This window comes from Thalassophryne amazonica, chromosome 4 (assembly GCF_902500255.1).
Source record: "Thalassophryne amazonica chromosome 4, fThaAma1.1, whole genome shotgun sequence".
NCBI lineage: Eukaryota > Metazoa > Chordata > Actinopteri > Batrachoidiformes > Batrachoididae > Thalassophryne > Thalassophryne amazonica.
Genome location: NC_047106.1, coordinates 16875186 through 16902638, shown reverse-complemented (window position 1 = coordinate 16902638; position 27453 = coordinate 16875186). Strand labels below are relative to the sequence as shown.

Genomic DNA, 27453 nt, shown 5'->3' with positions numbered 1-27453 from the left:
GGAAACAGATTTTCTCCATATGTAGGATGACAGTGAGTCAGTAACACACTACCGGCTTGATCTACATAATTATTTTATGTTAATTTACTGTCTTAATGTATTTATAAATTGTTTAAGTTGCTGTTATCATATTCACACATTAATATTATCATTATTTTTATTATTATTATCAGTATTATTGATATCATTCTGTTTTATGATTACTTCTATTTTGTGATTGGATTTTTAAATGGACCACAATGGAAATAAGTGTTTTCACTTTATTGCGTCATGCATGTCATTTTAACATATTTACAATTATATTATGTACTTACAATGAACTTATTAATAAATGCACGCACACTTTTAATATGTAGATAATCAGCATGTGAATGAGATATGTTCAAACATCTTCAAGCTGTGTATCAATTCATTTTGTGGTGAACTGACTGTTTTTTGGCACTCTGCCACTAGGAGGTGCTCGGCATCAAACACGATACACTTTTCACTTATGGTGACAACATGGTGACACATAAGTCACTAAACCAAATTAACTACAAAAACACAATAAATCAATAACACTAACAACACTGTTAAACTACCATGAACCACAATAACAACAACATTTAAAACCCCCAAACCCAGAAATCCCATAATGCATTGCAGCACAAGAATTTACAGGTTTAGCACCGATCGCTCCTAATTAATCATGCTGAGTTTCATCATCATGACATTAAATTATTTTCACGATTACGCATTTCTTAATGCAGTTATATGATTGGTTGATTTTACTGTTCATTCATATGTAGGAGCAGAGTGCATTTATTTTTTTATTTCCCCTTCCCTTTCTGTGACAACCAATCACAGCTCTTACAGGACCACGTCATACCAAACAACAGGGTCAACCCCGCCTCCTCACTAAGATAGAAGTTTCTGTCAACTCCTTGCCAAGAGTTGCTCTCAGACAGCTCTTGGGTCTCTCTGGGAGTCCTTGCCAGGATATTTTAAGCTAAATTAGGACCTCTTTGAGAGGAATTTGAGATGCACCGAGCATACAAGCCCAGATTTTTAAGGACTTCCTGAACTCAGCCATCAGAAGTGCATCTGTATGTTGTGAAAGTGCCAGACCTGTAGAGACAGTCACTGATCTTGGCAGTGACATGTTTCTGGGTACTTGTTTTTTTAGATCAAGGGGCACCTGGGTGAAGCTCATGAATTCTTGAGGATGCTCAGAGGCGTTTGGAAATGTTGATGTCTTTGCAGGAGAATGAAGGTCCATCTTTAGGGTCCTACTGCTGCCTGCCTGTATGGTTGTGGTACTTGGAAGCTAACCAGTGACCTAAGACAACAACGGTATGTCTTTGGTACTAGGTGGGTCGCATCACTGATTTGCAGACTGTGTACTGTATACAGATGGTCATAATTCCTCAACAATTTTGGTAAATTTTTGGTAATTGTGCTATCCTAAGTAATTATTATTATTATTATTATTATTATTATTATTATTATTATTATTATTATTATTATTATTATTTATTTATTTATTTATTTATTTGCGAGCATACCAGACTGTGGGCGGGGCGGTACGAAATTCAACGTCAACTCCAGACGTATGACGTCGTTTTTACGTCTTATGTCAACTCAAAATCGAAGTAGCCTTCTCTAGGCGTACACTTTATTTTCTGTATTCCAATAAATATTTACATATATTTTTTTTAACATGGTGTGTTTGAAGTCACAGGAGTTTGCCGCTGCTAAGGAATACCCTTAAAGAATACTACGTATGGGACGCTTTTTCTCAAGCTAAGGCGAGAAGCTAACGCTAGCTAACCCTGCCCGAGCGCCGAGCTACCTATGGAGGAGCGCTTTAGCCTAGCTCGCTAACCAGCGACAACTGACAAAAGGTAAACAACAAACCGCACAACTTCCTCCAGTTAAAAAGCTTACTTCATCAAGCTTTGGCATTTAACGTTTAAACGCCAGAAGACTGAGAGAAGAAAAGGCACATCGCAGCTACAGCGGCAACGAAAAACAGTACGAATCCTAGGCCGATGAAGCTAACTGGCTAACTGCTATGTTTATAATGTTAGTCAGATTCGAATAATAAACACTGCTGGGGGCTTCACAAGCGCAATGACCTGTGCTTATAGACATCTTACGGCTCACTTTGTAGTTCTGTAGTGTTTGTCACAAAACGATAGCTTTGTTAATTACTGGTTATGGTTGGGTCTGACCTAAGTGACAAACTGTATGTATCGCTTCTCCATATATGAAAACATAATAGACATAGACTCGATCATTTATCTGATCATTTTTTTCCACCCAGTGGTTCCTAAACTTTTTCCTATTACGTCACCTGTTAGAAGCCACATAAAGTCATACCCACCAATTAAAGATGTATTTTTTAATCACCTTTTAGTGTTGAGCAAGCATGGAACAAAATGAAACCTGTTTTTATGGTCATTGCCAGACATCTGGACCTGACTCGTTATTCTTCCAGCTCCAACAGTTGCAAATGCACTGTGGGTCTAATAAGGGATTGGACTTCTAGCTCATGTTTGTTGTTCTGGCACTTCTAGTTGCCCATGTCATAGTCTGCGATTGCTGTGTGCATGTGCACTTGTTGCTTTGGCACATGTGTTTTTGTCAAACTTTGTTGGATTCAACTCTTGATGTTTTAAAGTGGCTTGACTGATGTAAATTGGTTTGGGGTGGTGTCTCTGTCTGTCTGTCTGTCTTGTAGGTTGGAATCATCACTTTGTCTGTCTGTCTGTCAGTCATTCTTGACTTGAGTCTTGTAAGCACAGCACCCCCAAAACCAGTTACTGGGTTACTGTGAATTTTCACAGTGATAGCACATCATATGAAGATGTGCTGGAAGAAAAATAATTCCCATCCAGTGTCTTGAAGGGGAGATAATCAAACATTTGTGGTTAATTGATGTTTCACATGATATTGACTTAGCAAGCGCACCTCCTTCTAAACCGGTTCATGGATGTCACTCACACTTCGGAAAGCAGCAACACACTATGTGAAGATGTGCATTAAAATAAACAGTGACCATTGATCTGGCCCTATATGGCATCCAGTAACAAACCGTCATGAGTATCTCACAAATTGGGCATACGGTCGGTAGGGTTGGGGTTAAGGTTGTGCATGAACCATGATGTTGGGAACTTTAAATAGTAATGAGTGCCATAACAGCTATTCATGGTTTGCAAATGGTGTGGTATCAGTAGCCGAAAATAAATACATTATAATGCATCACTCACTCATCTTCAACCACTTACTCCAGTTAAGGGTCACAGGGGGCTGGAGCCTATCCCAGCAGTCATAGGGTGTGGGCGGGGTACACCCTGGACAGGACTCCAGTCTGTCGCAGGGCCACAAACACATAGGCGCGTTCAGCATCTCGAGCGTGCGGGGGCTGATGGGAAGGCATCGGGACAAACAAATGCACATGCTTGATGGCGGACGCGTAATCAACGTAATATCGCTGTACCACCTGTACAATGTCCCACAAACCTGTGTGTTTAGAGTGAAGTCAGATGATGTATGTACTGGCTGAAGCACTGACAGCTGCACACATGGCTTTGTTTGTCCCGATAGCCGCCGACCGGAAGCGCACGCCGCGCATGTGTACTGGGCTTGCTTATTCACACCCGCACACACACCAGTCCAGTCCACCTAAAGCCGTGGTCACAACCCGCCGAACTTGCAGGTGCGTGCAGTCTACTTGCAAAAACGTGGGAAAAATCTGGAGATTCGTACGTTGTAAGTACTGCCTCCTTACGGTTTTGGGAGCATGCAGACACGCCGCAGAGGTTTTAGTGCATGCAGAACTTTCACTGCGGTCGAGCTGCGGATTCACCAGGAGTACTGGGGGCGTGCGTTGACGTACTCGCTCCTTGCTCTTGCTACTGCCTTCCTACGTTTTCACAAAAACGTGGGGGCCGTGGCATCTGCAGAAAACGTACGGCAAAAAAAAAAAAACACATGGTAGGTTGTGACCGGGGCTTACCTGCATGTGTTTGGATGTGGGAGGAAGCCGGAGCACCCAGAGGGAACCCAAGCAAACATGGGGAGAACATGCAAACTCCACACAGAAAGGCCACAGGTGGGAATCGATCCCATGACCTTCTTGCTGTGATGCAACATTGCTAACCACTAAGTCACTGTGGTGTCCATTATAATGCAACATATCATCAATACAATCATCAATGCAAAGGTTGACCAGTTTGTTAATTCAGATATTTCATCACAAGAAAAATTTACCACTGATATATAATATATTAGGGGTGTGAATCTTTTAACGGTAACGTATGTTGTGATGGTGTTGTAGACAGTTTTAGGTTATCAGCCGTGATACTAGACAAGGGGAGGGGTTATCGTAGCATGGATTCTGAACCAGACTTTTACTTTTACTACATTTCTACAGCATGTAGGTCAGCATTTTTAAGGGAAAAAGTTAAATAAATATTTTAAAAAGTGACTGAATGTCATTCTCTGCAGTAGGAAGTAATGTGACAGATGGGATGAATGATGTTTGGTCAGTGAGCATTTGTGTTTTTCGTCCCTGTGAAAAATGTATCCATTTTCAGTTTGAAGTGTAAAACTGGAGCTTAGAGCCTTGCAGTGGCACTGTGCTGCTCTTTGTTTATGATGCCTTTGCATTTTAACTTTACAGTGACTTTACATTTTTTTTCCTCTGATCACTCCTTCCTCACTTGCAATCTCTGAGGGGTGCACCCCTATATTTTGGAAACAGATTCCTTGGCCTGTAAAATGTTACTTTTTAAAAAAATTGGCAATGACACCTGTTTAAAGCCTAAGATAGCAAGTTCAGTTGTCTTATTTTGTGCAATCATTAACAGGCTATACACCACATGTATTCATCTTATCATGATTTAGAAAAAACATGAGAAACTGCAAATTCTCTAGAACTACAACCCCAATTCCAATGAAGTTTGGATGTGTGAAATGTAAATAAATACAGAATACATTGATTTGCAAATCCTCTTCAACCTATATTCGATTGAATACACAACAAAGACAAGATATTTAATGTTCAAACTGATAGACTTTTTTGTTTTTGTACAAATATTTGCTCATTTTGAAATGGATGCCTGCAACACGTTTCAAAAAAGCTGGGACAGGGGCAACAAAAGACTGGGAAAGTTGACGAATGCTCAAAGAACATCTGTTTGGAACATTCCACAGGTGAACAGGTTAACTGGAAACAGGTGAGTGTCATGATTGGGTGTAAAAGGAGCATCCCCAAAAGGCTCAGCCATTCACAAGCAAAGATGGGGCGAGGATCACCACTTTGTGAACAACTGTGTGAAAAAATATTCCAACAGTTTAAGAACAATGTTTCTCAATGTTCAATTGCAAGGAATTTAGGGATTCCATCATCTACAGTCCATAATATAATCAGAAGATTCAGAGAATCTGGAGAACTTTCTACACATAAGCGCCAAGCCGAAAACCAACATTGAATGCCTGTGACCTTCGATCCCTCAGGCAGCACTGCATTAAAAACCAACATCATTGTGTAAAGGATCTTACTGTGTGGGCTCAGGAACACTTCAGAAAAACCATTGTCAGTTACCATAGTTCGTCGCTACATCTACGTCATCATAGATGTCATGTCCTCTGGACAAAAGAGGAAAAAGACCATCCAGATTGTTACCAGTGCAATGTTCAAAAGCCAGCATCTGTGATGGTATGGGGGTGTGTTAGTGCCCATGACATGGGCAACTTACACATCTGTGATAGCACCATCAATGCTGAAAGGTACATCCAGGTTTTGGAGCAACACATGCTGCCATCCAAGCAATGTCTTTTTCAGGGGCGTCCCTGCTTATTTCAGCAAGACAATGCCAGGCCACATTCTGAACGTGTTACAACAGCGTTGTTTCGTAGTAAAAGAGTGCGGGTACTAGACTGGCCTGCCTACAGTCCAGACCGGTCACTCGTTGAAAATGTGTGGGGTATTATGAAGTGCAAAATATGACAACGGAGACTTCAGACTGTTGAACAACTGAAGTCGTTCGTCAAGCAAGAATGGGAAAGAATTCCACCTACAAAGCTTCAACAATTAGTGTCCTCAGTTCCCAAAAGCTTATTGAGTGTTGTTAGAAGTAAAGGTGATGTAACACAGTGGTAAACATACCAGTGTCCCAGATTTTTTGAAATGTGTTGCAGGCATCCATTTCAAAATGAGCAAATATTTGCACAAAAACAATAAAGTTTATCAGTTTGAACATTAAATATCTTGTCTTTGTGGTGTATTCAATTAAATATAGGTTGAAGAGGTTTTGCAAATCATTGTATTCTGTTTTTATTTGCATTTTTCACAACGTCCCAACTGCATTGGAATTGGGGTTGTAGGAAAGTTTTTTTTAATCGTTTACATACCCATTATTACAGTAGCTGGCTATGATTAATTGAGTATTTCTTCTTATTGTGTTTTTCAACCTAATGCATTAGTCAAATATGTTATAGGCTGGGCACGACCCAGTATTACTGAGCTGAATTGTAGAGCCCGACTGATATATCGGCCGGCCATTATTATCAGCCGAAATAAGCCCTTTTCAAAGTACTCACTATTGGCCGAAATTTTGCAGATAGAATGCCAATAATTTCTCATAAACAGAACAGTTACTGCAACGTTTGTGTCGGCAATGTAAAATGTCCTTGCACTGTTTGTCCAGTAGATGGAGCTCTGACTCCATGCAACTGAGAACTGCTTACACCCCTGCTTAAATGTTTTCTTCACCGGCCCCCATATTTCGCCGTCACAATGCACTGATCGGCTGACAAAATCATACAAGTAAGTTTATAAGGATGTTGTTTGTAATAACTTTGCGATTACATTCACCCCACATTGCAGTTCAACTCAGTTTGGTTAACTCAGTTTATGTAGTAATGTGTCAAATGTGCTTCATTGTGTCGGTCACGCTTTTTATTAAGCTTACGTTGTGTAGACCTTATTTCTCGCATGAAAAACTTTCGTTTACTGCTAAGAGGTTGAAACATTCAGATTCACTGGTCGTCCGGAAGGGCTCTGGGAATTACTGCCGTTCGCCATTAAACCTCTGGGGCCGACAACGTCGTATACGACGGCTGGGACCAAGCTTTACTAAATTGTAAATAACTTTTTAATGATATGAGATAGAAATTTACTTTTTTTTTTTTTTTTTTTTGCTGAAAAGTTAACTCCGCAGACTTTCGATCCACCATCGGCCATCTTGGTACTCCTCATAGAAGATGTGTGATGACGTGGGCAATGTGAGTGTCCAATCGGAATTGGTTCTCTGTCACATGGTTTTCCAAAATCCAATCATAGGGCAGATTTACCTCATGTGATTATGGCGAAGATCGTTTTCAGGAGTGATATCTTACTAGTTGGCCCGTTTGAATAGCCCCCTAACTGCTGCAATTGCATTTTTTTTTGAAGTTGAAAATTCTTCTCTGTTATAAAGTTAATCAATATGAGGACAAAGATTCAGCTTTTAGCCCATACCTTTTTGTTAAGGGTCCAAAAAAGAACATTTTGTTCATTTAAATAATAATAATAATATCGGCTGATTTATCGGCTATCAGCAAATCAGCCGATTTATTGATTATCTGCATTTTTTTCATCCAGATATCGTTATCGGCACCGGCCTCAAAAAATCAATATCGGTCGGGCTGTACAGTGAATTGTTATCATTTGAATGTGTATTTGTGATACCTGCCTTTGTACTGATAAATGTTATTTATGCAGATCATATATGGGGAAATGTATGTCCAATACTAACCTAACTGGTGATTTAGAAACTCCATAAAATAACATCCACGGTTTTAATGTAGAAGAAGAGTTTCAGCACCTGGGTCTATGATTGTCCTGGACCAATATTGATTTACCAAGACCAGTATCCAGGCTTTCATTGATTTCGTTGACTTGGCCATCAGACATGTATCTGTATGTGGCAAAAGTGTTGAACATTCACTTGAATGAGTAAGATCTATTCTCTGTCTGTTTGTTGATTTGATAGGACTGGCATGATGTGATCCTGAACATACCAGAGTGAGAAAGTCCATTTTCCTCTTTGTGTCTTTTTTCACACGATCTGACACACTTTCCCACCTTCATCTCATCAGACCTCTTCCAAGTAACCAACGCAGTGTCCCTGACTGCAATTGCTTCTGCATCTGAACCATGTGAGGGCCCCTCAGTCCAGTTGAAGGGGATCCCAGGACTGTTGCAAATACGACCCCGCTGTGCGGGGCCAGACTGATCCTATCTTTGTTTCCCGTACCCCTCCCTCTTCATCCAAACATTCCCAGTCTCCTTACTGAGGAATCACGCCATGATGTTCCGAGACCAGGTAGGTATCCTTACGGATTGGTTTAAGGGCTGGAACGAGTGTGAACAGACAGTGGCTCTGTTGTCCCTCCTGAAGAGGGTGTCTCGGACCCAAGCTCGCTTTTTGCACATCTGCCTTGAGCACTGGCTGGCAGACTGCACAGAGATCCACATCCTTGAAGCTGAGGCCAACAATGCAGGTAGATTTTTTTTTTTTAGTTTGAATTATGCCGTCTTTACTTATTTTGATATATGGTTTGATAAAACCAGCAAAACATATTAAATCAATAATGAAACATGGCAAAAAGAATTAACCTTTTTCCCTGTTGGTCTTTTGCGATTAGTGATTGTTAGCCGGTGGCACCAAGAGCCGACAGAGAAAGTGGTGTCCTTGCTGCTGTCCCACCTTCCCCTGCTGCAGCCACGGAACAGTGAGGCCAAATGTGAGTACATGAAGTTGCTGCAGAAGGTGTTGAGCCACACTATTGAAAGTAGCCTGTTTGTGGAGGAGAGCAGACAGCTGCTGTCGTACGCTCTCATTCACCCTGCCACCACGCTGGATGATCGCACGTCTCTGGCCATGTGGCTCAACCACCTGGAAGAGCACCTATCCAGTGGCTATGCACCATCCTCACGTACTCCATCGAGCCCCTATCACCCTCGCCAGGGCTCAGACGAGTGGCCCAACTCTGGTGAGGTTCTGGACCCTGGACTGGCCTGGCATGACAAATCCCCTTCCTCCAGCACGTCTCCAGCAGGCCAGAATGGACACCTTCCTTTCCCAGGCCGGATGTCTTCTCCCATCAACAGCAATAGCACAGGTAATGTTCCCATTTTCATCTCTCTTTACAAGTAGGAAGCAGTCATGGAGACGTACTGTGACCTGGGAATTTGAGAGCATTGTGCACTTTTGCAATACTCTCACACATTGAGCTTAATTTATTTATTACATCGACTGATTTGGTTCTATTTTTGCTCTCATTGGCAGACTGGTTTTGTAGTGGGATTACTCAGTGTAATAGAGTGATCTGCATGAAACACAGTGAAACAAGTTGAGCTGGGACTGGAATATATGCTGGTGGAACATCCAGACTGTGTTAATGTTTTCACACCACATACACAGTTGGCATATTTGGAATTGTACTTGCAACCATATTTGACATTAGTAATATTTTTCTACTTTTCTGTGGATCATGGTGAACAAGTTGTCTGCTGGGTTTTGTTTGTCATGTAATTTTAAAGTTTTAGCACAGTTTAAACTGCGGTGTGATATTGTACATTTACAGGAAATGTTTTCAAGCTGTGAGAAAGAACAGACAAGACTTTCACACTCAGTTGCATTGTAATCACAAAGTGGAACATAGACAAATAAATAAATAAATAAAAAACAGTTATCCATAATGAATTAATTAAAAAGTAAATTAATTAATACATTCACCAAGTTTCATGTAATAGTTACTGTGCTCTCTAGACTATAAGTCATGTTTTTTTTTTTTTTTAGCTAGTTTGCAAGGTCCTGTAACTAATGTTTTCTAAAGCACCTTGTATGAAGAAAAAAATGCTGTATTATCATCTATGGCATGAGGACAAAATGGCACTGTTTACATGCGTGACAGGCCGCTCCTGAATACTGAATGAATTGCTTTGATTCACACTCTGGAGTACAAACCATTTTCCTGGATGCAATCTGCTGTAAAACAACAAGAAGAAGAAGCAGGTCTGAAAGAAGATGTTCTTTGTCTTTGAGAACTTTGTCTTTGGGACTAAAGTGCAGAAGTCCCAGAGAACAAAGACACCAGACAGACAGGAGACGAAGACAAAAAGGGGGTGTCTCTCCCTTTTTTAGCAGGAGTAGGGGAAAAATTACAGAGGATCTTCAGACAGCACAAAATCCCAGTTTACTTTAAACCTGTTAACACCCTGAGACAGAAATTAGTTCACCCTAAGGTCAGGATCCCTAGTTACAAACAGAGCAATGTAGTGTATTCTATCAGATTTCATGAAAACTGTAACGAACACTACATAGATGAGACTAAGCAGCCGTTAAACAAAAGGCTATACCAGCACTGCAGAGAGGGCGCCAGTGGACATCAGTCTGCAGTTCATCTCCACCTTAAAGACATTAACCACACATTTGAGGACAAGTAAGTTAAAATCTTAGCCAGAGAGAAGAAATGGTTTAAGAGAGGGGTGAAGGAGGCATTGTATGTGAAACAGTTGAAACCCAGCCTTAACCGGGGAGGGGGTCTGAGACACGCTTTGTCCATTGTTTACAATGGGGTACTCAGGTCAAAGCAGTTTCAGTCTATTGTTCATGGTAAGGAGTCATTCACGTCATCAGGAGAGGCGTCAGTCCCATCGTTAGGAGGGATGGCTACCCTGTCATTAGGAGGGTGGTAACTAGAGCACAGTAGGTGCTAATTAAAACAATTGTTTAGTCACTAGCCAATAGCAGTCTGCCTCTTGGTAGGAGGGGTCTGGTTAGGTTTAAAACTCCAGCTTTTGTGGCTTCTGTTTGTTCTTCTCTACAAGGGTCAAGACAGAAGTCAGACTACCAGAGCAAGAATTTTAGCTGAGGAAACGTCTGCGATTTGAAGCGAAACGTCCTCGAGTCAAGCAACCCAGTCCAATCGAAGATTCAAACTTCTCTACTTTGAGTTTTCAAATATTGAATTACATTACAAGTATACCTCACCTATGACTGTGGGTTCAGTGGATGCAAGAAACAGTTTACTCGTGTGTTGTTCCTTGTACACTGACAATTAGTTCGTTAGTTTCTGCTCACTAACACAGTATTTGTGTTATCAAAAATTAATGCAGCAATTAAATTCATTTCGCTTCTTCTTGCATGAAGCTGTACCACTACTGTGACTTGTAAACTGGTCTAACCTATGTATGTTTTCCTCTTCATGATGCATTGTTGGACAGATGTTACACATACTACAGTGCAAGTTAGTCCAGAAAGTAGAGCAGGACACGTTGGAGGGATATATTTCCCAGCTGGTTTTGGAACACCTCGGAATTCCTCAGGAACAGTTAGAGGACTTGGGAACCCCAAGTCCTCTAACTGGGGTTCCCAAGCCCAAAACCCTGGGGGTTCCCAAGCCCACCACCCTGCTGTGGAGGTGTGTTAATAATGAGGTGACACCTAGATTTAAAGAATTTGATACTATTTCACTAGACACACTTGCAAAGCTTGTGACATCTACAAAAAGCACAGCCTGCCTATTTGATTCTATACCAACAAAATTGTTTAAGGACCTGTGGCCCGTTCTTGGGCCTGTTGTGTTGGAAATTGTTAATCTTTCATTAATCTCTGGTTCTGTTCCTGGGTGTTTTAAATCTGCAGTGATTAAACCATTGCTTAAGAAATCTGATCTTGACCCTGGTGTATTGAGTAACTACAGGCCGATATCAAATCTGTCTTTCTGTTCTAAAATTCTGGAAAAAGTCGTCTCACAGCAGCTTGTAGGCCATCTTACTGAGAATGATCTTTTTGAACCACTTCAGTCTGCTTTCAGAAAACATCACTCCACAGAGACGGCGCTTACCAGAGTGGTGAATGATTTTCTGTGTGCAATGGATTCGGACACCACAATGGTTTTAGTGCTTTTGGATCTTACTGCTGCGTTTGATACTGTGGATCATCGTGTTTTACTTGATAGGCTGGAAAATTACTTTGGGATTACTGGAAGTGTTCTTGCTTGGCTGACGTCATACTTGTCCAGTTGTTCTTATTGTGTTGTTTATAATAACACTACTTCTGGTCTTGGTAAAATGAAATTTGGGGTTCCACAGGGGTCTGTGTTAGGCCCCTTGCTTTTCTCACTTTATATTGCACCCCTTGGGCATATTCTGCGGCATTACGGGATTGCCTTTCATTGTTATGCTGATGATACTCAATTGTACATGCCGGTAACTGCTGGTAATCTTGCCCATATAAAAGCCTTGGAAGATTGCCTTATATCTGTGAGAAGTTGGTTGTCTAGTAATTTCCTACTCTTGAATTCTGATAAGACTGAAATGAAGGTTCTTGGTCCAGCCAGACATTGGCATCATTTTGACCAGTTGGCGCTTAATTTTGGTTCGTGTGTTGTGCATCATACGGACAAAGTGAGGCATCTTGGAGTACTTTTTGATCCTACATTGTCTTTTGGTCCCCACATTAGAGACATTGTGAGGACTGCCTTCTTTCATCTGCCAAATGTGGCGAGGATTCGTCCCATCCTGTCTATGGCTGATGCTGAGACTTTGATACATGCGTTTATTTCTTCCAGACTGGGTTATTGTAATGTTTTATTTTCTGGCCTGCCGCAGTCTAGCATTCGAGGACTTCAGTTGGTACAGAATGCTGCTGCCAGGCTTTTGACACAAAGTAGAAGGTTTGACCACATTACTCCCATTCTGGCATCCCTTCTTTGGCTACCGGTTTCTGCCAGATTGGATTTTAAAGTTTTATTGTTGGTTTATAAAATTGTTCATGGACTGGCACCTTCTTACCTGGCGGACTTGGTTAAGCCCTACGTACCTGCGAGGCCCTTGCGTTCGCAGGGCTCAGGGTGTCTGTGTGTTCCGAGGATGAACAAGAAATCTGTGGGGTATAGAGCCTTCTCCTACCGTGGTCCGACTCTTTGGAACGATCTACCTGCTGTTATTCGGCAGTCTGACACGGTGGAGACTTTTAAATCAAGACTGAAGACCCACTTTTTTAGACTGTCTTATCATTAATTTAATTTGTTTGTATTTGCGTTGTAATTTCCTTTTATTCTTCTGTGTTTTATCTTTTTATTGTGCTTTTCTTGCTTTTAATTTTGATTTTAGATTAATTTGTGTTGTTGTGAATTGTGTGAAGCGACTTTGTCGAGAGTTGGTGCTATATAAATTAATAAATTGAAATAAATTGGGAAATATGGGATGAGCTTCTTGATCTAATGCCACTGTGACACTGCAGAAATGACCAGTACAGAAGGATCATAGAAGAGTGTAAAATTTATAATTTTGATATTTTGAAACTGCTAGAAAACATTAGGTCAAATGACCTACACACAGTCCAGAATCGTCAGTAACTTAAACTTTCTGAGCTGTTGGCTGTTGGGATGTTTTATTGATAACCTTTAAAACTTTTAAGATATCTACTGCTGTTTGCTAAAGAAACAAGTTTTGTTTTGTATTTTTCACTTTAAATCAATATTCCATTAATAACAATATGACTGAAAATAAAAGTTCACTGTATTTGACAAATGCTCATTTTCTTTTGATGTACGGTAATAATTTGACCCACTTACTTTAGCCATTTTCTCATAAATGTCAAAATAGAAATTTTACACTTTTCTATGAAAATACGACTGTATTTGAAGTAACACTTGGGACGAAAAAGGGTGTAGTCATTTTCGGCCTGTTCATCCCGGATAGAGATTTTGCCACCTGTCATGGGGTCATATTAGTCTGGAACAGTTGAGTTATCCTCTCCTAAGTGATGTGCACACATGTCCCAGCTAGGTGCTCTACTAAATCCTTCTGCAAACTCGGGCTGTATGATAGGGATTGACAATGTTGACTTAAAGTTATGCATTGGGATGTTTTTGCAAAAACAATATAAATGACTACATGAAAAATGTACCATTTATCATACATACAGACACACACAATGGGCGATGTCCAAAAACAAATATTTTGTTAAGATTGTCATTATTGCTACTATTATTATTTTTTTTATGCATACTCATTCACCCACACAATCAGCCTATCATTGCTGACTGATTCATTCTTTCCAAATAGAGCTGTGCAAGTTATCTGGGGAAATGTCAGTTTTTGTTTATTTATTTATTTTCACTTTTTGCACAGCTTTACTGCAAACACCATATAAAATTTTACACACAAATAAATCTTTACAGTTAATGTGGAGCTGATTGGGATCACTCGTGTGTGTGTGTGTGTGTGTGTGTGTGTGTGTGTGTGTGTGTGTGTGTGAGAGAGAGAGGTAGCATGATGTGGTGAAAGTGTTTCTTCCTATGCATGAAATTGTTCATAAAACAAAGCGTATTTTTAGGCCTGTGCATATTTAAATTTGAAAACCTTAATGAAGACCTGCCACGATGGTGCCATCATATTCAGTCCGGATAATTTTCAGTTCATACATTAATGTGCACAATTCTTCTTGTAGGTTTTTTTTTTTTGGTGCTATCTGGATGTCCTGTGGTGCAGATAGAAACCTGATAAACAGAGCTGATTTATTGTCCTTTGTGTAACCACTTTGTCTTATTATGTCTTAGCTTCTTTATAGCGTTGCTACGTATTTCAGTAGCTACAACAAATCCTTCAAAACTATTGTTTTCTGAGAGACGCTGTCAGGGTTCATTCTGCTTTCACTTCCATGTAAAAAAGTCAGTTTAGAATCTTTCAGACAAGTATTTCAGAAATTTTGACAGAAGAATGTTTCCAACTTAACAACGGCCATTTAGCTAATTTCAGCATTAGTGTTTTCACAGTAAGAGCCCGACAGAGCTTTCAACATGTAATACCTTTATTGCGAAACATGTACAGGACCGGGCAAGTTCGTGTGAGCATTAAAATGTCTGACAAATGGTCAGCAAAAATGACAACAAAATTCCATGTCGACATATTTTTCTTGTCACAATGGTAAGGTTACTATGGGTGGAACTGTGTGTGTGTGTGTGTGTGTGTGTGTGTGTGTGTGTGTGTGTGTGGTGGGGGGGGCTTACAAAGCTGTACACTATGAAGTGCATTTAATATACTTTCCCTGGGCCTGCACGACCCTTAATTGGAATAAGTGGATATAGAAAATGAATGAATATCACTTTCCTGTTGTGAACGACTCTTTATTACTGTTGGATCTGAAGTGGCATCCAAAATCAGTGTGTGTTTATTTGTTACATTTTCACCTGTTACCAGGTCTTAGTGGGCAGCTGCAGCCAAGCCCTCTGAAGAAGTCCGTGTCCGTAATCCCTCCCAGTCCCCAGGTGTGCGGCTCTGAGTGGGTCAGCCAGGATGACCAAGGGGGCCGGCAGGCCTTCATTCCATCAGACCATGCACCCCTTTCCCCGCAGAGCAGTGTGGCCTCCTCCGGCAGTGAGCAGACTGAAGAACAGGGTTCAACACGCAACACCTTCCAGGAGGATGGCAGCGGCATGAAAGGTCAGGGTTCAGCCTCCATGGTCACATATATGGTATTTGGCTGCAGCCAACAGCTGTGGTGATATAAAAAAAAATGTAATTTTTTTTGTCTGTGTATTAATTTATTTGTTTCTGTGTGTTTATTGAAGATGTTCCTGCATGGTTGAAGAGTCTGCGCCTTCATAAATATGCATTGCTTTTCTCCCAGATGACCTATGAAGAGATGATGATTCTCACAGAGCAGCACCTCGAATCTCAGGTTTTTTTTTTTTTTTTTTACCGGGCTTTGACATAACTATTTTATGTTATTTTAAATCTTTCTGCCCTCAAACCTGATGATACATCAACTCCCAATGAGGCATGAAATTAAACAGTGTCCCCTCCTGTTTTATCAAGTCTATCACACGCTCAAGTGGCATTATTTTTGCATCTGCCCTTTGGCATTAATAAAACATACGGCGATTATGTTTGTTATTGAGTTTCAATGAAATTCCTTGTTTGCCCGCAAGGACTACTCACTTTGAACAGTATTGTTTTCTTTTTTTTTTTTTAGAATGTGACGAAAGGGGCGAGGCATAAGATTGCCTTGAGTATCCAGAAGCTGCGAGAACGGCAAAGTGTACTCAAGTCTTTAGAAAAGGTAATTGGTGCTGAATGGTGGTAACGTTCTCATAATGACAGTGTAATAAGCTTTTGCTTTTAGTACGACAGAGTTGTAGTGATTGTGGTTGTTATCGTCATCGGCTGACTCTTGATAGAGGGGGACTATAAAGGCCTTTTTTGGAGGAAAAACACCTGGTAATGAGTTTAAATGAACCTTTATTGTAGAAAAAGAAGATATTTAAACTTTTTTCTCTGTGATTTTTGCTTCTTGCAGCTACTGGCATTTTATGGAATACCACAATTATGCTCAAAATTGTTATTTTTCCAGAAAACTTTCAATGTGCATCCTTATATGTCTGACACACGTAAGGCTATTCTCATTCAGCCATCTAGCTATAAAACTAGAAGCGTCTGTGCGAGTATGTGGCTCATATGTCTCTCTGACTATTTGTCAGATCGGCCTGAGCTTTCAGATGTGGCTTGAGCATGGCACGATGATGTGCATCCTTTATTATTAAAATTTTGAGAAATAATTTTTGAAACCTTTATTTTGATTAACATTGTAACATTTGTACTTCAAAGAGGGCGTGGCTCACTGATATCGCTGGTAGCAAAGTTAAACAACATCAGATAGTTCATGTTGCTCGCATCATTTCACAATAAAATGTTTAAAACCAGCATCCCAGCAAATACTTTTCCTGTGAAATGCATGCTGTCAGTGTTCCTTGTGACTGAGTTTAATTTGATGACATAGAGGAGACGTTAGATGTTAAATTAATTTTTTCTAACACCAATAAATTTCCCACTATTTGTACAATGTTTCAGTAAGTGCATAAGCTGAATAAAAGCTTATGTTTTCCCACAATTTGTACAACGTTTCAGTAAGTACATAAGCTGAATAAAATCTTATATTTGCTGTGAGTTCAAGTTTAAATAAACTGTTTTCAGGAGGTGGAGTACTGTGTTTCAAATATTCTAAATGTTCTGCTTAATTTTGTCTGAATCTCTTCCAATAACCTGTTTAATAGGAATCCTTTTTTCATTATGTGACAATTAAAAATAAAAATAACATATCTATCAAAACATAGACCCGAATGACAGTGGAAGTGCTTTTTATCAACTCGATCCGTTATTATGAAGTTTTTTGGGATTTATTTTCAGAACCTTTATTTTGAAAAAGTTTTTTGGGACCACCCCCAACACAGTGTCTTGCCCAAGGACACAACGGCAACATGCAGAATTTTGACTGGTTTGGAGCTGGATTCGGTCACAAGACTCCGGCTCTACCAGCTGATCTATTGCCGCCCCACACTTAATATTGTTTACAGTCAATGAAGTGGAACTTTTCCTTAAAATCTGACAGACCTTCGCCATTCAGATGAGTAACTGAGTGCATGCATTCAGTTTGACCACATCATGGTCTACGTGATTTTGATGATAAACTGTGAGTGTGTTATTTAGGCGAAAATGCACATCTCTGCGGCTTTCACATAAAGGAAGTCAACTCTAAATACAACATAATGTTGCAAACTTTAGTTTTTATGGATATGTGGTTAATTTGAACTCATTCCCAGCATTTTTTAGAATTATAGCCCCCCCCCCTCCACACTCTTGATGTGCTGCTGTGGTCACTGCCTTCTCTCTCTCTTTGATCTGGTGCACAGCACCAGCCAAGTCACTCCCAGTCACTCTGGTCTTCCTGTACTTTTCTTCAGTTTTATGTTCTTTGATGGATTTGTTTTTCCATTCACCCCTCTGAGTTGTATGTCCAGTGAAACATCTCTGTCCTCAGCATTTCTATTTTTAATTTCAGTTTAATACCACTGTTATTTAGGTCCCATTCATGTGTTCTTCGGGATCAACCATCTTTAGCCAAACATGTCGAAACTGTTGATTTGCTTTTTCTCTCTTCCTGTGAATTTCCATATTTCACACCCGCTGTACCAGTAGTGACAAAAATACAGGTAAGAATTTGCTTGATTTTCACTGAAAAGTTGCCTTTTTGCAGAGTAGCACAGAGCAGCAATGGTAGAGATTGCCTAGGGGTGGGTGATAATGATCTAAAATGAGTATCTCTGTATTTTTCACATTTTGGACTGTGATTGTATTATATCACGTTATTACTAGTTTTCCACAATGTGACTGTAATTATGGTACTTGTGGAATTGTTTAATCTTTCTACTTCCACTTTCAAATCTGCCCCTTTTAAAATTAAAAACTGGAAGAAAAACTTGATGAATCAATGTTGTTTTTACACCGTTTTATATGTATGAAAAAGGTCAGAGGCTGCATTGAATTAATTATTGATGAGGCCTACGCACTCACAGGTATATGTCTTTGTGTGAAAATGCCTTTATAGCGAGTTGTATCACAAAGAAAAAATATTTAACAGGTGTTGTGACTCATCAGAACAGGGGAAAAAATGATTAATGGCCACATAGATTACCTCCATCTCCGGCTCTGATCACCACGACTCAGTGCTGCAGTGTTTATCAGAGCTACACTGAAATGATCACTGATCTCGAAATTAATTAGTATTTGGTGTCATTTTATGTTGATGAAATAAAATATTTTTGGCCTGACAGGATTTCTTCTCCCGTCTGTATCATGGCTCACTGTCACACTGGTGATGACTTGGACAGTGGTGTAACGCCCACACCTGCTTTGCTCTATGAGCAACTCAGGGAAACTGATTTCTTTTTCTCTGGTTTACGGTGTTTCTCACTGCTCTCGGCAACATCTCCTGTACAAACCACACCTGTCTTATATACCAACATGACGAGAATGTCCTCATTGCTTGGCAGGATATTTTGGAAGGTGGAAACCTGCGTAGCGCCCTCCAAGAGCTGCAGCAGATTATCATCACACCCATTAAGGCCTACAGTCCACCCAGTGCAGCACAGACAGCACCGGACACAATCCCCTCCACTGTAGAATCCACAAAATCTGGGGCGGATAAAGAACCAGCCTCAGAAGGCTTTCAGTCTCACAATCCACCTCCTTGTGATGGAGACACCTCTGCCACGCCCATCTCAGATGGCGACATTGCTGGACAGTTCACCCGTGTCATGGGCAAAGGTGAGAATAAGATGTCAGTTTTATAAGCTTTTATAAATATGCCACACTACAGATGTAGTTACCTAATGTGTCAGATTTTGAATATGTTGAAGGACATATAATTAAAACTATTCAAACTTGTTCAGAGAGTAACTTTACAAATTATGGTGTTTCTTTTCAAGAAGAATTATTTACACCATTTAGATCTCCCTAAGAGTGTGGTACAGCTTGGTAAATCTAGTCAGAGCTGGTGGTTTTCAAAAACTGAGTGACTGTGCAGTAAGGAGATGAGTGAGGGAAGCCAACAAGACACACATGATGGTTCACAAGCTTCAGTGGATTGGAGGAACCATGAATATAAGCTTTTTACTGTTGCACCTGTGATTAGAGTTTTATGATGGAGTAGCATGAATGAAGACATCTTTTCTTTTCTTACGAGTATCATACTTTATGGGGATTAAGCCTCTTTATTTTTCCTTTTTTAAAAAACAAAACAAAAAAAACTCTTGCGTGGTCCTGTACCTTGTATTCTGGTGGGACGTATTTGGAAAAAAAATCACAGTTTTATTATTATTTATAATAGTAACGCTAATCATTGTGTTCCCTAATAGAGGCAGCTGGCAGAGTCGCAGGCTATGTAAAAAGAAAAAACATGACTGTGATTTTGTCCTGTGTGTCTCTGTGACTGCAAAATTATTCTACATTTGTGTTCCAGCTACTTTTGTCTCATTTTATCTTGGTGTACTTTTGCGAACGTCGCATCATTTGATACAAAGGTTGCAAAGCCCTGGGATCTTCAAGGGTGTACTTCGAAGCTTTGAATTGACACTTTACTCTAAGTTGCGACACCTAGCTAACACTTGATAACATTGATAGCAAGGTAACGTGATGTAATCCACTGTGTGAGCACGCATCTGTGCTTTGTATTGTGCTGCTAACTGGTGTTTTTTCTACCGCAAAGCGCTCATCGAAGCTCTCTTTGAGGCTTTGATTCAAAGCGACTATCACAAGCTTACATCAGATTTAACACAGATACTTGTAGGGATTTCAACAGTCGAGTGCTTTCTTTCATGTACCATGGTCCGTGTTCAACTGGATTAGCAAGACTCACAGTTGACCAGTGCTGGCTAACGCACTGTCATGCTAACACACGCCAACATTAACTGTTGTCACTCACAACAGAAGAAGAGTGTCCACTGTCGCCTGGGTGCTTGCTCTCTAGGGGTTGGTAAGGTTAGACCTTACTTGTATGAAGCACCTTGAGGCAACTTTGTTGTGATTTGGCGTTATATAAATGAAAATAAATTGAAATTGAAGAGAGTCCTGGAAACCCATGTGAGCTTTGAGTCTGGGGTTGGGGTGGTGGTGGTGGGAGATGGCTCTCAAATGTTTTGAACCTGGACTGTAGTTCCCAATTTAAGTCCTACTTATGGTTGCTTATGGTTTTCAGACAGGAGATGGACTTGCTATAATAAGCACTAGCTCTATTTGCTAAAGTTAAAGGTTTAATACAGATTTTTCTGAGCAGTTATAATTTAATCTGTTTTGGACAAACAATCATGTTAAAGTTATCATCTCAGTGGCACTGCCAGTATTTTTATTTTAGGCCTAATAAAATCCTTTTCAATTCAATTTAATTTTAACACTTATAAGCAAGAATAAAAGCTTTAAAAACAGATGAGTAAAGTTATAAACCAGATTAATCCATTGTAATTTGCACAGTGTTTTATTATTCTTTATGAGACATTGGTTGCACTTGGTGTGGATTCAGCATGGCTTTAATTTTGATTGTTATTATAATTATTATTATTATTTTCAGTATGCACCCAGCTGCTGGTGTCAAGGTCAGATGAAGAGAATATCAGCTGCTACCTTCAGCTCATCGAGAAATGTTTGACACATGAGGTATGGACCATATGAGCTATTTTTCATGTTGTAGTCCAAAATATAACTTTTTTCCAAACCATATAATTACACAAAATTGTTAAAAATACTTTCTCCTGCCTTTGATTCCACTGGGTTTTGTTCATTCCATTTATACTATTCCTTCTTTTTGATATATTTTTGTGTGGAGTCAGAGGACATAATGCACCCCAAATTCAAACAGTTTGTGGGTTCAGCATCTTGGTCAAGGACCCTTCAACACTCAGCCGTACAAGGGGATTGGACACACTGACCCTTTGGTTAGTGGGCAACATGTTCTTCAGACTGAGTTATTCAGGTTCAGTTAATTCCAGTGTGCTATTAAACCAGCTTGCTGATACTTGAAACATCCTGTGGAGACCAAATGTCTCAAAACAGACCAGAGGTGTTGGGGGGTTTGTTTACTCAGAGCCTAGTTCCATATAGTTTTTTTTTTTTTACCTCCGCCAACGAAGTTGGGCAGAGGTAATGTTTGTTTATTTGTCTGTGAACAGCTTGTAACCCACAATTTTTATTACCATGAGCTTAAAGCTTGCATTATAGCTTCGCCTCAGTTGCTGGTTAATTTACTTTACTTGTGAAGTGCTGTGTTCTCAGAAGTATCACAGTGTTTCTTCAGTCCTACGAAGCACTCATTTTTTCGCACGTGTTTAACGCCGCTTACTGTTGTAGATGTATGTGTCATGTAAATCTTTTAACCCTGAATGTACAACTGTTTTTCACGTGTTTCCAGAACAAAACCAAAGCAAACCCTCTTAGATTTGGAACAGTTTGGTAATACAGAATATTGTTGCTGTGGATATTTGGATTTGGAAAAAGGGATATTCCCCCCCCCCCCCCCCCCCCACACACACACACATAAACAAACTACACAAATATACCTTTTTCTTCCAAAGTCAGTCTTCAGGAAAATACTCCTTTAAAACGTGATGTCTTTTGCTGCCTTTTTTATCTCTTTTCAGGCTTTTACAGAAACTCATAAGAAAAGGCTGATGTCGTGGAAGCAGCAGGTCCTCAAACTGCTCCGCCTCTTCCCTCGGAAAGCTATGCTGGACATGCCCGTGTACCGACAGAAAGGGTGAGAGTCTTTTACCTTTGACGTCCTTCTTTAGGATGCTCGTCACACTTATCATTTGAATATCTCTTCACTCTAATTTCATTTGCTGCTTGCTTTTCCTTTTTTGTTTCATAGCTGGGCCTATGGCTCCAACTCCCTCCCCACAGCAGGCTCTGTGAGTGGAAGTGTTGGGCGTCGGGGCCAAAGGCTATTCCAGATGAACCCTCGTGGGCTTCCAGCTGGACGCATGGGTCTGCTAAGTCCTGGTGGGATTGGGGGAGTGTCTCCACGCCATACACTCACTAATCCTGTGCTGGCTGGTCAGGGTAGACAAGTTAGTATTCCACTCATACATAATGTTTTTCTTTTATTATAGTTTGTGCATTTACAGTCTAAAATAGATTTTTAGGAGAACTGACTTGGATTATACAGTGAGGAAAATAAGTATTTGAACAACCTGCGGTTTTGCAAGTTCTCCCACTTAGAAATCATGGAGGGGTCTGAAATTTTCATCTTAGGTGCATGTCCACTGTGAGAGACATAATCTAAAAAAAAAAAATCTGGAAATCAGAATGTATGATTTTTAATAATTTATTTGTATGTTACTGCTGCAAATAAGTATTTTAACACCTACCAACCAGCAAGAATTCTGGCTCACACAGACCTGTTAATTTTTCTTTAAGAAGCCCTCTTATTCTACACTCTTTACCTGTATTAATTGCACCTGTTTGAATGTGTTACCTGTATAAAAGACACCTGTTCATTAGGTATGGGGAGAAAGTCATGTGGTCAGATGAGACCAGAATAGAGCTTTTTGGAATCAACTCCACTTACCATGTTTAGAGGATGAGAACAACCCCAAGAAAACCATCCCAACCGTGAAGCATGGGGGTGGGAACATAACACTCTGGGGGTGCTCTTCTGCAAAGGGGACAGGACGACTGCACCGTATTGAAGGGAGGATGGATGGGGTCGTGTATTGTGAGATTTTGGCAAACAACCTCCTTCCCTCAGTAAGAGCATTGAAGATGGGTCATGGCACACAACCAGGGCAACTAAGGAGGGCTCCGTAAGAAGCATTTCAAGGTCCTGGAGTGGCCTGTCCAGTCTCCAGACCTGAACTCAATAGAAAATCTTTGGAGGGAGCTGAAACTCCAAACCTGAAAGATCTAGAGAAGATCTGTATGGAGGAGTGGACCAAAATCCCTGCTGCAGTGTGTGCAAACCTGGTGAAAACCTACAGGAAACGTTTGACCTCTGTAATTGCAAACAAAAGCTACTGTACCAAACATTAACATTGATTTTCACAGGTGTTCAAATACTTATTTGCAGCAGTAACGTACAAATAAATGATTAAAAAATCATACATTGTGATTTCGGGATTTTTTTTTTTTTTTTTTTTTTAGATTATATCTCTCACAGTGGACATGCACCTAAGATGAAAATTTCAGACCCCTCCATGATTTCTAAGTGGGAGAACTTGCAAATCGCAGGGGGTTCAAATACTTATTTTCCTCACAGTATATTTCCAGCATAATTCAAGTGTGAGATTTTCTTTTATTCTGAGAAGAAAAGAAGTTGGTGTTGATCCACAGGATGACATGCCCACAGAGTGAAAATACATCGTAGGAAACATTTGTTCTGACAGGAAAATGAGTGAAAAGCAGGAGGCTGTGACAGTTTAATCAGAATACAGCTGGTAGTTCTTGGGGTTAGCTGTTTATCATAGCTCGAAGAGTCTGAAAAACACGCAAAACGTCTGTCCTTCTGGAATGAGTGGCACGTGTGATAATGAGAACTTGTTTTCCTCATTTAGAACTTGTGGTTTGCCAACCCTGGGGGCAGTAACAGCATGCCAAGTCAGAGTCGCAGCTCAGTGCAGCGGACGCACTCGCTCCCTGTTCACACTTCACCGCAAACCATGCTCATGTTCCAGCAGCAAGGTATTGTCTGAAGTCTTTTTAATTTCCAACACTGATGTGGATTTACAGGGAAAATATCCCCCACAGAGCACTGAAACAAGGGTGTGTTTGTTTATTTAGTAAACATCCGTAGTCTCTAACGTTTTTGATGCCAAGATCGCTTTTCGTGTCAGACGAAAAGCAAAACTCTACTGAACCATCTGTTCAACACATCGTCCTGTTTGAGTTTAAAGCCAAAAACAAAACTTTGTCCAACACAGTCCTGATCAACTTCATTGGCTCCCCTTATTTTTAAAGACAGATTTTAAAATATGTTCAGAAATAAATGCGAATCACTTAAGCAGAAAATGTCTAAACTTATTGAACAACAACAAAAACGCTTTCATATAGAGAAAAAAGACAATATGTATCTAATAACACAGAATTTAAAGTAGTACTTTCAGTCTTTACACAAGTCAGGACGGATACCAGGTGAAATGAAGATGTGCGTGTACTGTAGTTCAGACTTTCTGTTCAAATACAAGGGGGTTATTAAGAAATCATTTACTATTTAGGAATTACAGCCGTTTTTATCAACAGTACCTTCATTTTCAGAGACCAAGTAAATATGAGGATTATTGTTTGTGCAAATCGTCACTGTTGCAGCAAGTGTTCTTCAGACAGTTCGAAGGATGCAGTGGTGGGCACAGTTCAACTAATCTGCTAACCGATAATTATCAAACCTAATGTTTTTGTTAAGGGATTAGCTTTTGAGATAACTTTTAAAACCATCAGCAGACCAATTATCTTCTGATAAATTTAGTTCCAATAACTTTCAGTCTGCTATTAAAAAAGTCTGATTTTTTTCAGAAAGGCATTGTGTTGTCATGGCAATGCCTTTTCAGGCAGCCAATTAGACAGAGCAAAACTTGCCACCCTTACAGAAGTACATACTTGTTTTTGCTGTCTCTATGTATGGTCAGCTGTTTTGTCACACAATCTTTAACAATAGAAACAAACCTTATCTGTCATCGTAAATTGTACAGTCGATATGTTCCTGCTGAGGGTGACTACTTTTATCACTGTAAAGACAATAAGCTTGTTCTTAGGTATTTATTGTTGACAGTCAAATAATTTCTGATTGTAGTCACAGCTTTAAATGAACTTTTAATAAGTTATAAGGCAGGCTAACTTGTGTTGCGTCAGGAAGGGCATCCGGCGTAAAACTTGTGCCAAATCAACATGCAGATCCACCTTGGATTTGCTGTGGCGACCCCGAGTGAAAACAAGGGAGCAGCCGAAGGGACTTACTTTACTATAAGGCAGGCTAACTTGTATTGCTTTGTTCAGGCAGATACTTATTTCGCATACTTTTTCAGGTTTCAGTCATTATACTCTTCAAAATGGCAGCATGATCAAATTACTGTATTCTCCAGAGTACAAGTTGCGAGGACATGTGACTTATACTCCAGTGTGAATGAGTATATAGTGAAAAGTCATGTGCTCGTTACAAATAATAACTATTTGTACAGTGGTTTTGCAGTAATCGAAGCAATGAACTCTACAGCAATGCACAAAAATTCCAGGTTAAAGTGCTGATAACACTGAAAATAGGTGTAACTTATACTTTGGTGTGACCTACGTTCCCATTCAAAGGTTTTGATCGGACTTACCAAGATTTTCCATCATTCAGCTTGTGAGAGGAAAGAAAAACTTATCAAACAGATGATCTTGTAGATGTTGTCTAGAGCAACTACACCATGAGCAGATATATCATACTCTGAAAAAAAACCCACTTAAAAACTTGATTTTGATCTTTATTCTGCAAAATTAGAGATAGAGATAAAAGCAGTTAAGTAAATTTGGTCAGGGTCACATAGCTTCCTTTGATCTGAAGACCAGTTTTCCTCTTTCCCTTAGATTGCCAAATTCCGGGTGCTGACCTGGAGATCAACCCCACGCTGGAGTCACTGTGCCTCAGTATGACGGAGCACGCCTTAGGGGGTAAGTGTCCTTAAGAACACAGCAAATCTACAGATTGGACAACTGCACATGATGAATTTACCCTCAAAACACCTTGACTTAATCAATAAAATAAACATGGAAAGTCCTGTTTTGCTTAGCATTTAGACATCAACAGTATAATACACTTTCAAATGGCTTATCTGTTAGGGATGTGAATCGTGCAACAACTCACGATTCAATTCGATTCCGATTCTTGGGGTGACAATTCGATTCAGAATCGATTTTTGATTCAAAGAGCTCTGAGAAATAGTTATTTTACTTAAAAATGTTTGTTTAAGAAAATGCAGCTTTACAAGGTTAATCAAGTGATTCTAGATGTAAATTTACTTATCTGCTTTGCTCGTTCGGAGTTGGCTGGCAGTTTAGCGAAGCGCTGGTCAGTAGTCGGCAGAGACCGCTGCTCCTCTCTTTTAGCTCCGGGTGATAACGTAGCATGTGGGCTTGCGGATTTGAAATGTTTCCTAAGTACTTGACTTTCATTTTGCAGATTCTGCACACTGCATAAGTCATGTCAAGCTCCTTCTTACACAGCAGATAATAAAATCCAAAATGCGCCTAAACATTTGCCTTCAGCAAAGACGGTGCTGGCTGAATTAGCTCTTCGTCCGCCATGCTAAGCTACAGCCACTGACCTCTGCAGCGCACGTGTGTTTGAAGCACGCCGGACCCCCCCCCCCCCCCCCTCGCGGGGACGCTGTAGTACGGAAGCCGTTGCCTGACAAACAGTACACGCAGCGAGTAAGCAAGAAAAAGTTAAAAAAATGCTTTAAAAAAATCGATTCTTGGACATTTTGGATCGATTCAGAATTGTAATAAATAAGAATCGCGATTCGGACGTGATTCGATTTTTTTCCGACACCCCTATTATCTGTGTAAAGCAGGGCTCACCAAAACTGTTCCTGCCCTGCATGTTTTCTAACTCTCCCTGTTCTACTCCCAGGCAGTTAACTCTATCAGATGTGCTCAGCCAATCAAGAGCTGGGAAACACTGCTTTTAAAAAAATCAGGTGTAACTTGAGTAGGTAGATGTGGAAAACATGCAGGGCAGGTGCTCTCCAGGTACAGGGTTAGTTACCTCAGGTGTGTAGGAACAGTAAATCAAATGCAGAGTTGTTCGGTTAAGCCCTTTTCCCGCCGAATAATGAACAATGAATAATGAGCCACGTAGCATGTTTTTTTTTTTTTTTTTGTACAAGTCGAGTTATTCAACAGATGTGGGAGAATAGTGGCTCTGAGAGGCAGAATATTCGGCTAATGAGGCTCATCTCTGAGCGTGGTGCTAATTTGGAGAAGTTCAAAATTGAGCAAAAACTGTGGGGCAATTTGTGTACAAGGTACTACGAGCACAAACAAGGATTTTAGAGACATGTTAGTGATGAGTACGGGGGTGTTAGAAGCCCATTGCTCCCAGTAGCTCCCAG

The 27453-nt window shown here is 40.2% G+C and overlaps 1 protein-coding gene across 1 annotated transcript in view; it reads left to right on the top strand.

Moving 5' to 3' along the window:
- The first annotated feature begins 1589 nt into the window (after positions 1-1589).
- LOC117509449 (protein Smaug homolog 2) overlaps positions 1590-27453 on the top strand; it is a 31390-nt gene continuing 5526 nt past the window's right edge. Inside the window, exons 1-12 of the mRNA XM_034169146.1 lie at positions 1590-1883; positions 8022-8532; positions 8677-9153; positions 15245-15487; positions 15616-15725; positions 16020-16106; positions 18874-19147; positions 20946-21031; positions 22012-22127; positions 22242-22440; positions 23923-24049; positions 25928-26011. Coding sequence (XP_034025037.1) covers positions 8337-8532; positions 8677-9153; positions 15245-15487; positions 15616-15725; positions 16020-16106; positions 18874-19147; positions 20946-21031; positions 22012-22127; positions 22242-22440; positions 23923-24049; positions 25928-26011 — 1999 coding nt within the window. The 5' untranslated portion in view covers positions 1590-1883; positions 8022-8336. The remainder of the gene's footprint in view (positions 1884-8021; positions 8533-8676; positions 9154-15244; positions 15488-15615; positions 15726-16019; positions 16107-18873; positions 19148-20945; positions 21032-22011; positions 22128-22241; positions 22441-23922; positions 24050-25927; positions 26012-27453) is intronic.